This window comes from Hippopotamus amphibius, chromosome 7 (genome assembly GCF_030028045.1).
Source record: "Hippopotamus amphibius kiboko isolate mHipAmp2 chromosome 7, mHipAmp2.hap2, whole genome shotgun sequence".
NCBI lineage: Eukaryota > Metazoa > Chordata > Mammalia > Artiodactyla > Hippopotamidae > Hippopotamus > Hippopotamus amphibius.
The window spans coordinates 129,246,034-129,261,965 of record NC_080192.1 but is presented as its reverse complement, the minus strand read 5'-3'; the positions used below and the strand labels follow the sequence as shown (position 1 = coordinate 129,261,965).

General features: G+C 40.4%; 1 protein-coding gene across 14 annotated transcripts in view; it reads right to left on the bottom strand.

Annotated features, from left to right (window-relative positions):
* DTNB (dystrobrevin beta) overlaps positions 1 to 15,932 on the bottom strand; it is a 228,707-nt gene that overhangs the window by 61,994 nt on the left and 150,781 nt on the right. For 13 of the 14 annotated variants that reach the window (XR_009054650.1, XR_009054651.1, XM_057741417.1 and 10 more), the window contains exon 10: positions 9,670 to 9,747. Coding sequence is in view for 12 of the 14 variants with exons in the window: in XM_057741417.1 (XP_057597400.1) it covers positions 9,670 to 9,747 (78 nt within the window). In the remaining 2 variants the exon portion in view is untranslated. Of the gene's footprint in view, positions 1 to 6,667; positions 7,117 to 9,669; positions 9,748 to 15,932 lie in introns of those variants that run through there. The other variant, XM_057741428.1, reaches the window with a different exon arrangement.

Genomic DNA, 15,932 nt, shown 5'->3' with positions numbered 1-15,932 from the left:
CCTCACAGCTTTATATCCCAGCCCTGACCTCTCCCTGGAGCTCCAGAAGCCTGTGTTTGATGCCTGTTCAGCATCTCCCCTTGCCTGCCTACATCTCAAACCCAACATGTTCAAAATAGAACTCTTGACTCTCCCCACCCTCCTTCCTCACCTGCCACTCCCCCACACTGGCCAGGTTAAATAAACAGCATCCCTGTTCACCCAGTCATCAAGCCAAAAGCTAAGGAGTCTTCTTAATTTCTCTCTTTTTCTCATGCTCCACTTCTAGTCTCTTAATAGGTCTTGTTGGCTCTGCTTCCAAAATAGATCCCCAAACCAGCCACCCTCACCACCTTCACTGCTGCCATAGCTTCTCATCTAGAATTTCTCACCCCGTGCCACCTGGTCTACTCCAAGAGCCTCTCGACTGGTCTCTCTTCTTCCACTCTTGTCCTCTACAGTTGAGTCTCCACAATGTGGAGATTTTTTAGTAACAAATCAATTTGGTGGGGGGTGGGGGGTGGGGATGAAAATGTTCTAAAATCAATTGTGGTGATGGTGGCACAATTCTGTGAATATACTAAAAACCACTCAACGGTACACTTTAAATGGATGAATTGTACAGTGTATGACCTATATCTCAACAATCAGTTTAAAAAATAAATCAACAATTCTGAAACTGCTATACACACTGCGAGAACTAAGTAAACGGATGCTGACTGATGGGAGCCAGGTTCTCACTGTGAAAGAGGGAAGTTACAGTTAAGCAAGAGGGGTGTGAGTGAGCTGGAGTGAGCCAGGTGGTACTGCATGAGAACCTGATACTCCAGTATAACTCATGTCCTTTATTTCTCAGCCCTCAATGAAACAAGCAGGCAATGTTATAAGATGCTATGTGCCGGAAATAACTGAAGAAGAAAATCCCTTTCTTAGCAGAAGAACTACTGGTTAAGAGGCAAGCAGCAGCAAGATTTGGAGAAAAGGAATAAGTTTCTGGATAAAGACTAGTGAGTCCTCACCCTCAAGGTCTTAGAGTCTAGAAAGGCATGGAATGAATAGGTAATTACAATACAGTGATACGTACAAGATGCTACAGATCACAGGAGATGAACACAATCTAGTTTTAGGGTATTAGGGAAGGCTTTCTGAAGGGGTTAAAGCTAAGTTGAGAAGGCAGAGTTAGATGACAAAGAGAGGGGAATAACAGGAAAAAGGATGGAAGACACCAAGGCTGAAGCAGCATATGCAGAAACCTGCCTGGGGAACTGTGAGTGATTAAGTAATTCTGAGTGTAGATGCCAAGTAGAAAGAGTGGAATAGGTACGGCTGGAGAGGCTACCAAGAGTCAGCTCGGAAATGAAGAATGGGGGCCTTATCCTGTAGAACTGCGTTGCCACTAGCCACACGTGGCTGTTTAAATTCAAATTAATTCAAATTAAAAAAATGAAAAATTCACTGTGTTGCACCAGTCACATTTCAAGTGTTCAATACCCACACATGGCTAATGGCTACCATACTGGTTAGCACAAAACATTTCCATGCTCTTGGACAGCACTGCAGAAAGGAAGAGCCACTGGAGATTTTTATCCAAGGAAGTAACATACTCAGACCTGCATTTCAGAGAAATCCCTTTGGTTGCAAAAACAAGACTGGATTGGTGGGGAGCAGCCTAGAGGTTTCCTAATAAGATCCAGGAAAAAGGTAAGATCTTTTACTATAGCACTGATTTGTTTTACATGTCTGCTTATTAAAAGAAGTTGAAATATTTTAATAGTTTGATATTAAAAGGAGTGAAAAACTATGTAGGTCTAAGCCAGATTAGCAAAGGAATTTGAGTATCGCTATAGGAATTTCCGTCATGTGTGCAAGCCCGTGGAGCATCCCATCATTAGAAAGCAGCACACCACACAGTCAGTTTCTTAGGAGGAGGACGGTCAAGAGGTATCCAAGTTAACAGCCTCCAAAGCATACATAAAAATGTATGCTGGGGGGAGGGGGGACTCTGTGTGAGTGTGTGTAAGTTCTAATGGTCATTTATTTTTGATCTCAGGACTGGTCTGAGATCTAGGACTTTGCTAGCATGAATCCCAAGTAGCTGGAAGAATCTGGATGACAAGAACTCATGCTATGATCTGGTTCCCTGGTGTCCCACAGGCACCTCTAACTCAACATAACCTTGCTATCTTCTGCCCCAAATCTCCCTCCTGTGTTTTGCAAAAGGTACCTAACTCAAGCCAGAAAGAAAACCAATGACCCCCTTCCTCAGCACCCCCACATCCAAAATCTACAGAGCCTGTCTTCACTCCCAGGATCCCTCAGGCATCTCAATCCGAACACGACAACACTCAACTCACGGTCTTTCTCTCCAAGCCTGTTCCTTCTTCCCCTCTGCTCTGCTGACAGTTCAAAATGGATGTGATTCTTGCCCACATTCAGGACCTCAAGCCTCAGTCCAATGAGAAGAGGAAACTATTCAAGTTAAGGTTTTGAAACACAGAGTTGAAAATACTCAAGCTTTTAGTCTGTACTAACCTGAGTTAGAACTGCTGAAGGGTTTACCTTAAATGCTTGAATGGAAATGGAATTTAATCCCAACCCAGTAGTAGTTGAAAATTGGCAGGCTGCCCAGGCCATCAGACAGACTTTGGAAATCTGCCAACACTGAGACCCTGCAGTTCCATAAGAGTATGTGTTAATTTTCAATTACTCCGCTTTTCTGTCTTTCAAAAAAAAGAAAAAAAAAATGATTGGAGAAAAATATAATTCCTGAGTTGCCTTGGAGAAGTTCTCACGAAGAATTCATACAAGGTAGTTGTTTCCTGGCCACACTGAAAACTTCATTAGTTCTTGCTTTTCAACCAAATTCTATTTTTCTCATTTCACAGAAAGAAAGATTATCAGTGGCCCGAGTCCACGTATGAATAGTTTCTGCCTTGACCAATTTCATTTTGCCTCCTTTCTCAGTTTCCCCACATCTCTGTTGCTTTCAGTCTGAAAAAGCAGCATGCTATGGCTTGTGTCATTCCACTGTTTTCTGTAGATAACAAGATAAACTCTTTATCTTGGCACCCAGTCAGAAAGCCATTTTAAAACCAGTACAGGGCAACTCACCTCTTAACTTGGTCATGTTTCTCCAGCTCAGAAATAATATTTATACTGTGGCATCTTCTCGCCTTTAAAAACTGCTTTTCTTGTGCAGTATGTATTCAATATTAAAGTAAAAATGTTCTAACTAATAAAATCTTGCCTTTACTTAAGATTCCTAGCAATTGGTGACTTACTCAGGATCAGTGGTTCACATATTTACCCGTTACTACCCAAAGATGGTGTTATGCCAGAACACAATCATTTTCATAAACTAAACAGAATTAGTTAACCCTTGAGAGAAATAAAATGAGGTGGTAGGGGAAAAAAATGTCTCCTGAAACAAATCACTGCAAATAGAGGTGTGACGTAATAACACACTTACACATGCAACTTTTTCCAGAAACCACCTAAAAAAGCTCATAGCTACACATCTCCTCAGCATCTCTACCTTCTCCAGGACAGCAGACCCCCCTCTTTTGTGAACTAACCCCCACCCATTCAACCATGTTATTCTAGGTGGGGCCACTAAACAGAAAACCCTGGGGTGGGTAACATGATCCAAGATGGATCAAACAGAACTTTCATTGACAGTTTTCAAATTGGATCTATGTAGGGCAATGAAGTTACAAAATGTGAACACACGCGTCTCCTGGCTGTGTTCCCTGCTGCGTGAAAAGGTAGTTATCTTAGGGAAGATGGATTGGTTGTGTAGCAGAGAGGAGCAAGGAGCATGGAGGGGGTGGGGAGGGCAGGGAAACACCTACATGAGTAAGAGTTCCCCTTGCTCTGTCATCCTGCAGGCCCAGCCATTACCCCTTGCTCTGCCCACAGTCTGGTTACAAAAACAAAAAATCTTCTCATTTTCCCTAAGCCAATTCAAACTGAGCTTCTGTTACTTACAGCCAAGAGTTCTAACTAAAATAGAAACTAATACTAGGAGTGGGGTGTAACACTGATTGGAACTAGCTGAGTCAAGCTGAGGTATCGATGGTAGCAAAACTCTCCATATTCCAGGGAGAGAATACGTCAATCTTTACTATACGGCTACAGAGCAAAGCCACTGGTTAAATTGTAACCTCTGGGACCCTGGGACTTAGATCTTGTACCCCTTCTGGCTGAAGTTCCAGGCACTTTGAGAGGAAAAAAAGGATGCAGCAGTGATTTCTTGGTCTTTAATATGATGTGGCAAGGGAAAGAGATGCGCTGTCTGGAAGCCAGTTGCCTCGGCCCACCAAGGTGAGATAATTAAGACAACTAGGGTTGTTAATGGGGTTGTGTTATTTCAGAAACCACAAACATAAATCTCATCCCTGGCAGCATCAGGGAGGGGCAAGTGCCCGATTATGTAGACAATCTGAGGCTGTAAGTGCTTCTTAAACAGACTATCAGCCGTCATTCTGTATCTCCCGCCTCGAGCCTTCTTATTCCCGGGTGGGCTTTCCTCTTGGGTTTCTCTGTTGACTTAGGTTTTAGTTCTCTCCAGTCTGGAAAATCAGTTAGCACTCATCTATCTGCTTTGCTGCTTCCAAAATGTTGTTGCTATTGTCCATTTTTCTCGGTTGTTGTGGGTTTCTACTAAAAAAAAATGTCTTGCTGGATACTTTCACAGTATTTCAGGAGGAAAAGGACAAATATGGCTTAATATGCCATGTTTTCTGCTACTTTCCTTTTCCCCCTTCTCTAAACTGCAATTATCCTATTTTCAGATCTCTATTTTTGTAGAGTTGTGAGTTGTAGAGATGTGTGAATTCTTTTTTTTTTTTAATTGAGGTATAGGTGTTTTACAATGTTGTGTTAGTTTCTACTGTACAGCGAAATGGAGTTCCCTGTGCTATACAGCAGGCTCTTATTAGTGATCTGTTTTATACATAGTAGTGTATATATGTCAATCCCAATCTCCCAATGAGATGTGTGAGTTCTTAAAATTTATCATTCGGTCCACGGTAGAATGGGTTAATGAATCACAAAAGACGGGATTCCTGAAGACTGGACATGACCTAGATACCCGGGACCCACCCCAGGAGGCGGATAAGACTCCAGGGAAAGGCGAGTGTGCTTCTGCAATCCTACTGCTGCATTGTGTGAGGAAGGAAAGCTCTGCAAGTGGAAATGTGTATGGGAAGGTGGGTGTGTGCGCGCACACACGTACACACTTCTGCACACATCTATGTGCTTCGTAGCAAAACGGTGCTCTGACAACACACTCTGTTATTGTTCTTTCCCAGGATTTCTCCTGTTCTTGACGGTACAACCTTCTTTTGGGGAGATGCTCCTCCCTGCATTCTGATGACACAGGTCTAATGAGTATGGCTTATCACACACACACAAGGATGGGCAGTGATGCCATCCAGGACAATAAGAATCCTTTCTTGGAGTTTTCTAATCCTAGGGAAGAAAAGCACAACCTCTTGAGTGACAAGGCTGAGGATGTGAGTCTGAAGCCACTGTCATCTTGAGAAGTGGCTGTTCTGCAGGAGGAGGGAAGGAAGACAGCACACTGAGAGAAGCCAAGAGACTGAGAAGCCACAGGTGGACATCCTGGTGGCAGTTCAGCTGCTTTGTGATCTATGGACATTTCTGCCCTTCCCTTCCGCGTTTGCCTTTGTCTTGAGAGTTTGTGCCTTTCTTTGTCTTTTTTTTTTTTTTTCTTTCTTAAACTGTGGTAAGATCCATTCTTAAATTTTTTAAGTGTGCAGTAGAATATTGGTAAGTATAAGCACAAGGTTGTACACCAGATTGTTATAACTTTTTCATCTTGCTTAACTAGGTTTGTGCTTTTTTTTTTTCAAAGGTTTGCTTTATTATTTATTTATTTATTTTTGGCTGCGTTGGGTCTTCGTTGCTGTGCAGTGAGTGGGGGCTACTCTTCACTGCATTGCGCAGGCGTCTCATTGCAGTGGCTTCTCTTGTTGCAGAGCACAGGCTCTAGGCACGTGGACTTCAGTAGCTGCAGCACGTGGGCTCAGTAGTTGTGGCTTGTGGGCTCTAGAGCTCAGGCTTCAGTAGTTGTGGTACACTGGCTTAGTTGCTCCATGGCATGTGGGATCTTCCCGACCCAGGGCTTGAACCCGTGTCCCCTGCATTGGCAGGGGGATTCTTAACCACTGTGCCACTAGGGAAGCCCCTGGGTTTGTGCTTTTTAAAGTTAAATTTTAATACTTGAAGTTAAAGGACTTAAAACTACCATACCAACCAAATGCACAAAGCCAAAAGTTTCATTGTTGCTGCCAAAGTTATATGAAATGCCCACAGAACTGTAAACGTTTATGAGTATAAATAATTAAAGCCAAAGCTTTAGAAGACATTAAAAAATTAGCATCATTTTTCATGTTGGTCTCAATATAAGGTATGACTTAAAATAGTACAATAGCACAGAGCATAATAACATAATCATATTCTGAGCCTGAGGAAGAAGAGGGACAGAAGCAAGCCTTGGAGGAAATCGGGTAGTGGAGGGGCAATTTATGTCTCTGTTTTAAAGTTTTGAAAGTTTATTTATTTTTAAGTGTACTGTTCTGATTCTTCAACAAAAAGCAAATTTCCAGAAACTACTTAGTTTAAGGCAAAGACAAATTTTTTTTTTCAATTATACAACTGTCGATATGGGAGCATTAGAAAAATATTATAGAGGGCAAATTCCTAGAGTAGAACCTTTCAGGAACATAATTTACAGTTTCTCACATGATTGCCAGCATCTTTGACATCTATAAGGTTTTCTTCTGCAAAAAGTAACCATAACATTTGAGATCATCTTTTATTTGGACTAATCAAGTATTGTTTTTCACCACTGGGGTTATCACTATTTTTATATGCACAGGCTATCAAAAAGGTAGAAACTGGAGCTCTTAATTTTTTCCTGCATTTCTGTTACTGTGCGTGTTCTTGTCTGATTCAGTGACTTATGGCTTCTGTTGAGTTCTAAAGAAAACCTCTTATTTCTGGAGAGGAGCTTTATGCCCCTTGAGGATTTTCCGCCCCCGCAGAGGAAGAATCTATGACTGAGATGACGTTCTGGGTTCTTGGCTTTCATCAGACTCTGGAGACACAGGCCTGACGACATTCAGAGGAGAAAATAAAAACTGATGAGTCCTCGAGGAAGTAAATAGGATACTATCTGAAATTTATACTGTTTAGTACCTGGGCCATGAAGAGCCAAGTCTATAAATTATGCAGTTAATGTTCATACGTTATATCATAATTTCACCCAGAATATAAATGAAATCTCCTAAAATTCTAAGGACAATATTGTTAGGACAGGGGCATCTTGTTCCCATGTAGCCTATCCTCCAGCAGCTACTCTTCTTGGTAAGTTACAGAGCTCCACCTTCCTTCTGGTCTCCTAAGGGCTCTGGCTACACTTGGTCAGCTGGTCAATCCCTGGAGAATCTGTGACAACCACCTCTAGCATTGACTGAACCTACCTAGAAAGAGATGCTAGCTAAGATGCTGACTTTAAAATAAAAACTTAACCCAGACTATACTATATTATCTGAGACAACTTTCAGAAACAGTAGCTATTTTGTGGCTGACAATTACAGCTGGCCACTGACTACTGAGCTGAGGCTTCATACAGCAACATCAAGCCTAAAGGTTAGTAGTCCTTCTAGAGAGGAGCTGTGATGACTAGTGCTCCCAAATCCCTTCTTTCAGTCTTCTCAAGCAATAAAACAACGTCCAGAAATATGCTCTTCCCTCCAACAGCCTCTAGTAGCTACATTCAGCTGTGGTCACTGAATGCACAGTGCCCTTGGTCACCATGCACTTAGGGCCCTCAGGGACTCAGGTGACTCAGAGTGACAAAACTAGTATGTAAAGAGAACTCAGGTGAAGTGAAACCATAACAGCTGGCGTTGCTAAAACTAACATAAAATCTACAAGTTGACTTCTTTCAATAATCTACTTTGTCTTCCTAGTTTTGAAACAAAAACATTCCTGAGTTGATATTTAGATTCTGGGTCTGGGTCTGAACGCTACAGGTGTTTAACATAAAAAGCTAAGGCCAGCAAGGGTGGTTGTAAAATTTAGGTGGGGTGGGGGTGGGGAGAGGTTTAATTGCTTTGTATTCTTTCATAAGCCTTCTGTTCCTCCTTGAGAGGGCATTATCCATAAATTATTCTCTTTTCCCCACCTGTTCTCTCATTGCAGTTTACTTGCTAAATAATGACAATACATTCTCACACAAACCCCACAACATAGATACTATTATCATCCTCATTCTATAGATAAATCAACAAAGACAAGAATCTTGTTCAAGGTCAGGTGAGAGCCAGGATTCAAACACAGACAATGTGGCTCAAAAGTCTGTGCTCAGTACAGACTGTGCTCGTACCATTCGATTCTGCCCAAAAGACGCGGCTCAGCTATTGTCCTGCTAGTAGTCAACAAGGCTGCGGACAAGTACTCTCATCTGGTGAGGGCCTTGAGTCTCCATGTGAATAAACTGTATTATCAAGTCACTCTGATTTGTTACCTCCCTAAATCCTCTATTCCAGGGCAGAGGATTCCTACAGTTTAGCTTCTTCCTTAACGCTATTTCCCAAATTTGCTTGATGATAAGAATCACCTGGAATACTTGTTAAATGTGGAGCTTCCTAGGATCTCAGGATCCACTGGGTCTGGTGTGATCCCAGAAATATGTATGTTCAGCAAGTGACCCAGGTGATCCTTCTCATGACTCAAGTTTGGGAAACACTGCTCCAGTATTACCCAATGGAACAAAGATAGTTGATCTTAAGTATTATATATTATATATATTAAATCAAAGCGTTAAGTAGATGACACTGCTATAGCTAAATTATTGCAAAGCAATCAGTACACATGGTTTTCTTCAGGTTTGCAGTACAAAGTGCTTTTCTTCAAGAAGGACTTGGGGAGTGGGTTGGAAGTCCGCTTTTTTTGTTTTGGGGTTTTTTTTTTGAGTGATGACTGTTAGAAAGGATTCTTTAATGGTTGTGCCCTTGAGGGACTTTCTGCATTGCTCTGGTGACAGAACAGCTTAAATCAGATACAAAGTAAACCATTTCATACAGTTCTTTTAAGTCCTGCCTAAGAGAATTTTGGAAAAGAGTAAACTAAATAAAGAGAAATGAGTACATGTTTCTAGTTCCTTGAAGGACCCGAAGGAAACTCCTTGTATAACTAAGAGAGGCACTCAGGCTTTTCAACTTAAATGTTTATAAATTCTATGCAGAATGATCTAGGAGAATATAAGGAATTAGCTCAATTTACACAGTCTAATCAGGAAGCAGAAATGATCTTTGATGCTCAAAGAACTCCAATGCAAAACTGCTGAAATTCATGCTCAACAAAATATTGTTTAATGTTAAAAAAAGATCTCAAACATGCCTAATCTGCTTTGACACTATGTTCACTGCTTGTCACAAATGGAGAGATTCCACCTCAGGCACCACTCAAAAGCGGACTCCTTCAGTTGCTATATTTATAAGTTAGGAGAATAAAAAAAGGAAGATAAAAAGTAGAAAATAATATTAAAAGACAATCAAAGGAGGAGAAGGAAAGCCAGCCCTCTCTGCTCTGCTTCCCAGGCCAGAGGCCAGTACGCGACTCCGAGCGGCAATGGACTGCGGCACAAGCGCCACATACCTCTTGGTGGGAGTAGGTGCCCCAGAGGACATGTGGCTCGCCGTGCTGTCATTCATATTCGTCAGAGGGCGAGGAGGGCTGCAGGAAAAGACATTGGCACTGTGTTAATAACTACCCGTGAGACCAGGGGACGCAAACGAAAAAGTGATAAGGGCAAAGGACCAGCTACCATCCCTGATAAGCAGGGTGGGGCCCATGCAGAGTGGGGGTGGAAACCAAGGCTTTCAGCCTAAGTAAACCTAACAAGAAGGGCCTCGGGCACCAAGCCCAAGGACCCCGGAGCCGCGCTGCCCGGACAGGAGAAAGGAACTGCACCCACGACAGCTACAGGGATGTAGGTCTGGTGGCCCTTGTTTTACGGTTTTAGCGCACAATAATCCTGGTTCTGAACTTCAGGTGTTTACAGGATGGCTAGAAATGTGTGGCATTTGTGGTGTGTTACAAAGGTCACAACAGCAACGTGCATGTTTTCCCTGAGTTTCGGTTAGAGCTCATTGTCTTCCCTCAGATTTAGTTTGTATACATTTTACCAAAGCAATTAAATTGTTAAATACTAAATTCTTTTATTAATCCTCTACTACAATCTTAACAATGAGTCCATACCTATATCCTAATTAGAAGGCTTTCTTTCATAAACTAATCCAAATTTAAATTTGAAGGGAAGCATTTTTGATAACCTGTCTTCGGTGGCTGGTTTTCTGGACTCAACGTCTCTGTCTTCCTCTTCTGAGAATCTTGAATGAATGTCTCCAAACTTACCAAAAGGAATCTGTGATTCTGCCTTTCAGCCATCCTTCGGCCCCTCTCCTTCCCCACCAGGTTCAGCTACAAAGGGCTTCTGTCTTGCTCTTGGAACCACATGACTATTGCTAAATACTCCTCCTGGGAAATCTCTCACTTCCTCTCCTGAACTGAAAGAAGAACTTTTCAGAGAAACTGGTCCATCAAAAGCAGAAAAGTGAAGCATAAAAGTCCTCTCATATTTAAGTGTTTGGGAACTATCATCTGTTTCCTCCTTATCTCCAAGAGCTGTTAATTATGAAATTGTCGTTTAGAGGTTATACTTAGCAAATCCTGGTAAATATTAAGGGACCAGAACCTTTATTGTTTTTGCAGGTTTCACAGTACGTTCAAACACAGGCTCAAGGGAAAATTTTCAGGAAGAGCCAATGTACTTAAAGAAAAGTTTAAGAGGCATGGATGGATCTACCTCTATATCTATCTCTATACTCCTTTTTTAAAAAACCAACTTCATTTCTGGGTAGGGAAACATTTTAAATGATTTCTTATTTAATGGAGAAGATCAAAGATGGAAAGTAATGTGCAGGGAATAGATTTAGGTCTCTTGATTTTTAAGCCATAGCACTATGCTTATTGTCACACACTCCCCCCTTTGTGTGACCAAGCAAGACATTCAGAATCGAAATAAACCTTTTTAGGCTAGAATTGAATTCCACGTTATTTATCTCACTACCTACTTTCCAGGCAGATATCCAACTCTGCCCCAAACTTTTAAGCCCATTAATGGTAGTGCTGTGATGAGTTATAATCAATTAATTGTTTTAGGTTGATTAATAATGGAAGTGAACACAGACATTAGCTTTTTAGCCCTAAGTTTATATTTTTGCCTATGATTCGTTTAAATCCATTGTCCAAAGGGAACAAGGAGACGATTCCTATGAATGAAACAAATCCAGCATCACAGCTTTTCATACTCGAAGGCACCAGAAACATTCTGGTCCTGCAAACACAATGGGCTTTGCGTCTTTAATACACTGTTATTAACAACCCATTTCCAAAATAAGATAAGAACATGTTCAGGTTGCTTTCAGAACTTATGTCATTACCCAGTATATTTCAATATTGAAAATACTACTGCATTCAATTTCCTTTCTGACATTCTCCGAGGAAAAATGACAATAGGAAAAAAATTTTTTTAATTCCCAAAACATGGATCCATGTGTTAAAATTTCATGATCTGTAGCATTTTGTTTGGTCTGATGCCACAAAAGTTTTTAATAATCATCTCTATCTCTTGTAGATGTCACAGTCATTATCTTACAGCATACATAAAGCCTCTTCTCTAATATTCAAAACTTAATAGTAATGGGTACACTGTAAGTTGTAAACTAATCATAACTGCCCCCAAATTTCATACCCTTTCTGAACTGCTAACATGTGTCATACTCTTTCATGAATTCCTAGGGAAATAGGTATGTGTTTAAAGTCCAAGATGAAAGAGGCATCTGAAAACTTTAAGGGGGTCTTTACTATTGAACCTACCACTAGACCCACAATTCACTGTGAAAGCCAACAGCTTAGATGTGGTCTCAGGAGATGTAATACAGCGAAAATGACTTCTGGCTTAAAAAAAAATCTTCATAGTTCTTGTAAGACAAAACTCAAAAGAATGCTTCTAGGTGTGAAGTAGACATTAATGGTATCAGCTGCAGAAACTTACAAAGCAGGAAAACTGACACAACTCACCAGATCAGTTCTGTTGATCTTTAACATTCAAAACCTGCTGAATACCCTGAATATGTCATCAGATGTTCTATATCTTCCATTGGTGAGGAGCTCAGCAAGGTATTTTTAGACACTAATGAGTTCCATGATACCCAAGTGATCACCAACCATCACTTGGTACAGAGGTTTGAGAGGTTCCTTCTTTGTTAATAAGACAGGCCAATTTTTTGGACGAGGATACAGACACAGATGAATGATCTAGATAGAAGGTAATTTGCTAGTCAGAAGAGGTGGGTATAAAAAGACTCAGAATTTGTTAATTCTTTTTTTTCTAAGATATATATATATTTTTTGGGGGGAATCTGTTAATTTTGGGGGAGGGGGGTTGGGCTGTGTGGCTTGTGGGATCTTAGTTCCCTGACCAGGGATTGAACACAGGCCCTCGGCAGTGAAAAGCTTGGAGTCCTAACCACTGGACTGCCAGGAAATTCCCAAGAGAATTTGTTCACTCTTAATCCAAAGGAAGAAGGCATGCCACCGGGTGCCCACTCATACAAGATAACTAAAGGCTATCTTTATCTTAAAGACCTAACTACACATACGCATATGTATATATACACACACACAAACCATCACAATGCACAGTAATGAGAGCAGCAACACAAGTATACACAAAGTACTGAGGAGCCACAGATGAAGAGCAGTTACTCCTGCCTGGAAGAATGAGGGGTAAGAGTAGTTAGGTGAAGTCACATTGAGGAGAGAGTTTTCCAGAAATAGAAAAAAGTTAAGGGCAACCTAGGTAGAAGAAATGGTATGGAAAAAAGGCAGAAAAATCCAAAAGTACATGGCATATTTGGGTCTGACTTATTTGGCTAGACTCAAAGGTCCTGGGAGGGGAGTAGCTGAAAATGCATCTGGAAAGGGAGATGAGGGCCAGGATGTGAATGACACCTGTTCTATCACAAGCTAAGAAGTTTGGAGTTTATAACGTAGGCAATGGGGGAAGCATTAAAACTGTTTAAGCCAAAGGATGATGTGACTATAGTTAGGTTTTGAAACAATAACTCCAGAAGCTTGTAAAATATTGGTTTTGATCCAGGTGCGCACAGGAATCATCTGGGAAGCTTTTTGCATAATGAGATACCCAAGCTCTACCCTCAATTAGTGAACCTGACTCTCTAGGGGCAAGGGGATTCTTTCTAATGCACACCTGCCATTTAAAAAAATCATGTGGAAGAGGTTTGGAAGGAAGAGGGAATGGAAGCTGGGACCTCAGTGAAGAGGTTATGGCAATTGTCCAGACCAGTGATTATGAGGGTGGATAGTGGTAGTTAAGATGGGGAAGAGACAAAAGGGAAGACCCTGTGGAGGTAACATAGATAAGATGTGGTGACAGATTAAGTACATGCAGTTAGTGAATAAAGAAAAGCTGAGATTTTTACCTTGACTACTGGGTGGATAGTGATAACATATCCAAATTAGGGAACAAAAGAGTAGGAAACAGGATTTGGTGTTGGACTGGTGGGGGCAGAGAGAATGAGCAGGAAGGTAAGGGTGAACAGATTTCAGCTGTGAAGTTGCTGTATCTGGAGTGGCATTAATAAGTACAGGCAAATTATATCTTACCTGTATCTTCCAAGCAGTTGGAAATAGGAGAATGGGACCCAGGTGAGATGTCAAGTTTGAAAATATTTGAGTGCTATCATTTAAATTGTATCTGTTCATTTGAGTACTCTGATCATTACAAAGGTGCATTTTAATTTATTTTTTAGGTGGAGCAAGATAAGTTTGGGGAAATATCCAGTAATAGGGTGGCTTAGATAATACATACAGAGCTTCTGGTTACTGTTTAGACAAAACTACTATTAGAAAGTAAAAATTTAACTTACTGTATAAGCCATTTTCACATTACTTTTGTTATGACCAGACCACCCACTCCAATTCATTCTGGTGGATGCTCTGGAATGCAGACTAACTTGAAATTAGAATTACTACAGAATCTCTTTTAAGGTTTTTAAAGCTAGGAACAGATGAAGAATAACAGGTGAAGAATCACGCCTTTAAAATCTTTCAGGACAAATTATATGTAACTGTGTATTTCTTTCATTTATCAAATATTTGTTGTGTCTTTACAAAGTGATACGTACTGTGCCAGCTGCTAGGATAAAAATTAAAAGGACGAAAACTGAAGTCTTATAAAGAATAAAAACTCAGAAAAAATAATTACAATATAATGTAATAAGCATTTAATAAAAGTAAGAAAAACTGCTACATGCTCTGGGGAAATATTGAGATCACTTCACCCCATAAAGAAAAATATCTTCCCAGTGTGTTAAAGAACTAAAAGTAAATGTTTAATTATATAAATCCCAAGAAAATATATGAGTCTATGGATAGAATTTTCAAAGCTCAAAAGCAATGGAAAAATTAGGAAGAAAGAGACGAATGAATTCAAACGATTTAAAAAATCAGAAAAGAATGAAAAATACAAATTTGGGGAACTATTTCAACAAATGTGACAGAGCAAGAATTGACAGCCTTAATATACAAGGGATTCATACAAATTTATAAGAAAACTATTAAGATTTCAATTAGATAAATGGTCAAAGTGAAAATACACGTTTAAAAAGAAGAAACACAAATAATTCAATATAAAATACTTTATGAAAAAGCAAAGAAATTTGCTAAAATTACAGACCATTTTCCCTTATAAAGAATAATAATGATATTTTAAAAATTTACAGTAATCCTTAAAAACAAAAATAAACAAATGGGAAACTCAAATGGGAAACTAATGAAACTCAAAAGCTTTTGCACAGCAAAGAAACTATAAACATGACAAAAAGACAACCCTCAGAATGGGAGAAAATATTTGTAAATGAAGTAACTGACAAAGGATTAATCGCCAAAATATACAAGCAGCTCATGTAGCTCAATATCAAAAAAAACCAACCCAATCCAAAAATGGGCAGAAGACCTAGACATTTCTCCAAGGATGATATACAGACTGCCAACAAACACATGAAAAGATGCTCAGCATCACTAATCATTAGAGAAATGCAAATGAAAACTGCAGGGCTTCCCTGGTAGCACAGTGAGAATCAGCCTGCCAATGCAGGGGACATGGGTTCGATCCCTGGTCGGGGAAGATCCCACATGCCACTGAGCAACTAAGCCCATGTGCCACAACTACTGAGCCTGTGCTCGAGAGCCCATGAGCCACAACTATGACCCCATGCGCTGCAACTACTGAAGCCTGTGCGCCTAGAGCCCGTGCTCCACAACAAGAGAAGCCACCGCAAAGAGCAACCCGCTAACCACAACGAAGAGTAGCCCCCTTTTGCCGCAACTAGAGAAAGCCTGTGCGTAGCAATGAAGACCCAACACAGCCAATAAATTAAATATTTAAAAAAATAATAATAAAAAAATAAAAATAAAAACTACAATGAGGTATCAACTCACACCAGTCTGAATGGCCATCATCAAAAAATATACAAACAATAAATGCTGGAGAGGGTGTAGAGAAAAGGGAATCCCCTGCACTGTTGGTGGGAATGTAAATTGATACAGCCACTATGGAGAACAGTATGGGGGTTCCTTAAAAAACTAAAAACAGAACTACCATATGACCCAGTAATCCAACTACTGGGCATATACCTGGAGAAAATCATAATTCAAAAAGATAAAAAAAAAAAAAAAGATATATGTACCACAATGTTCATTGCAGCACTATTTACAATAGCCAGGACATGGAAGCAACCTAAATGTCCATCGACAGATGAATGGATAAAGAT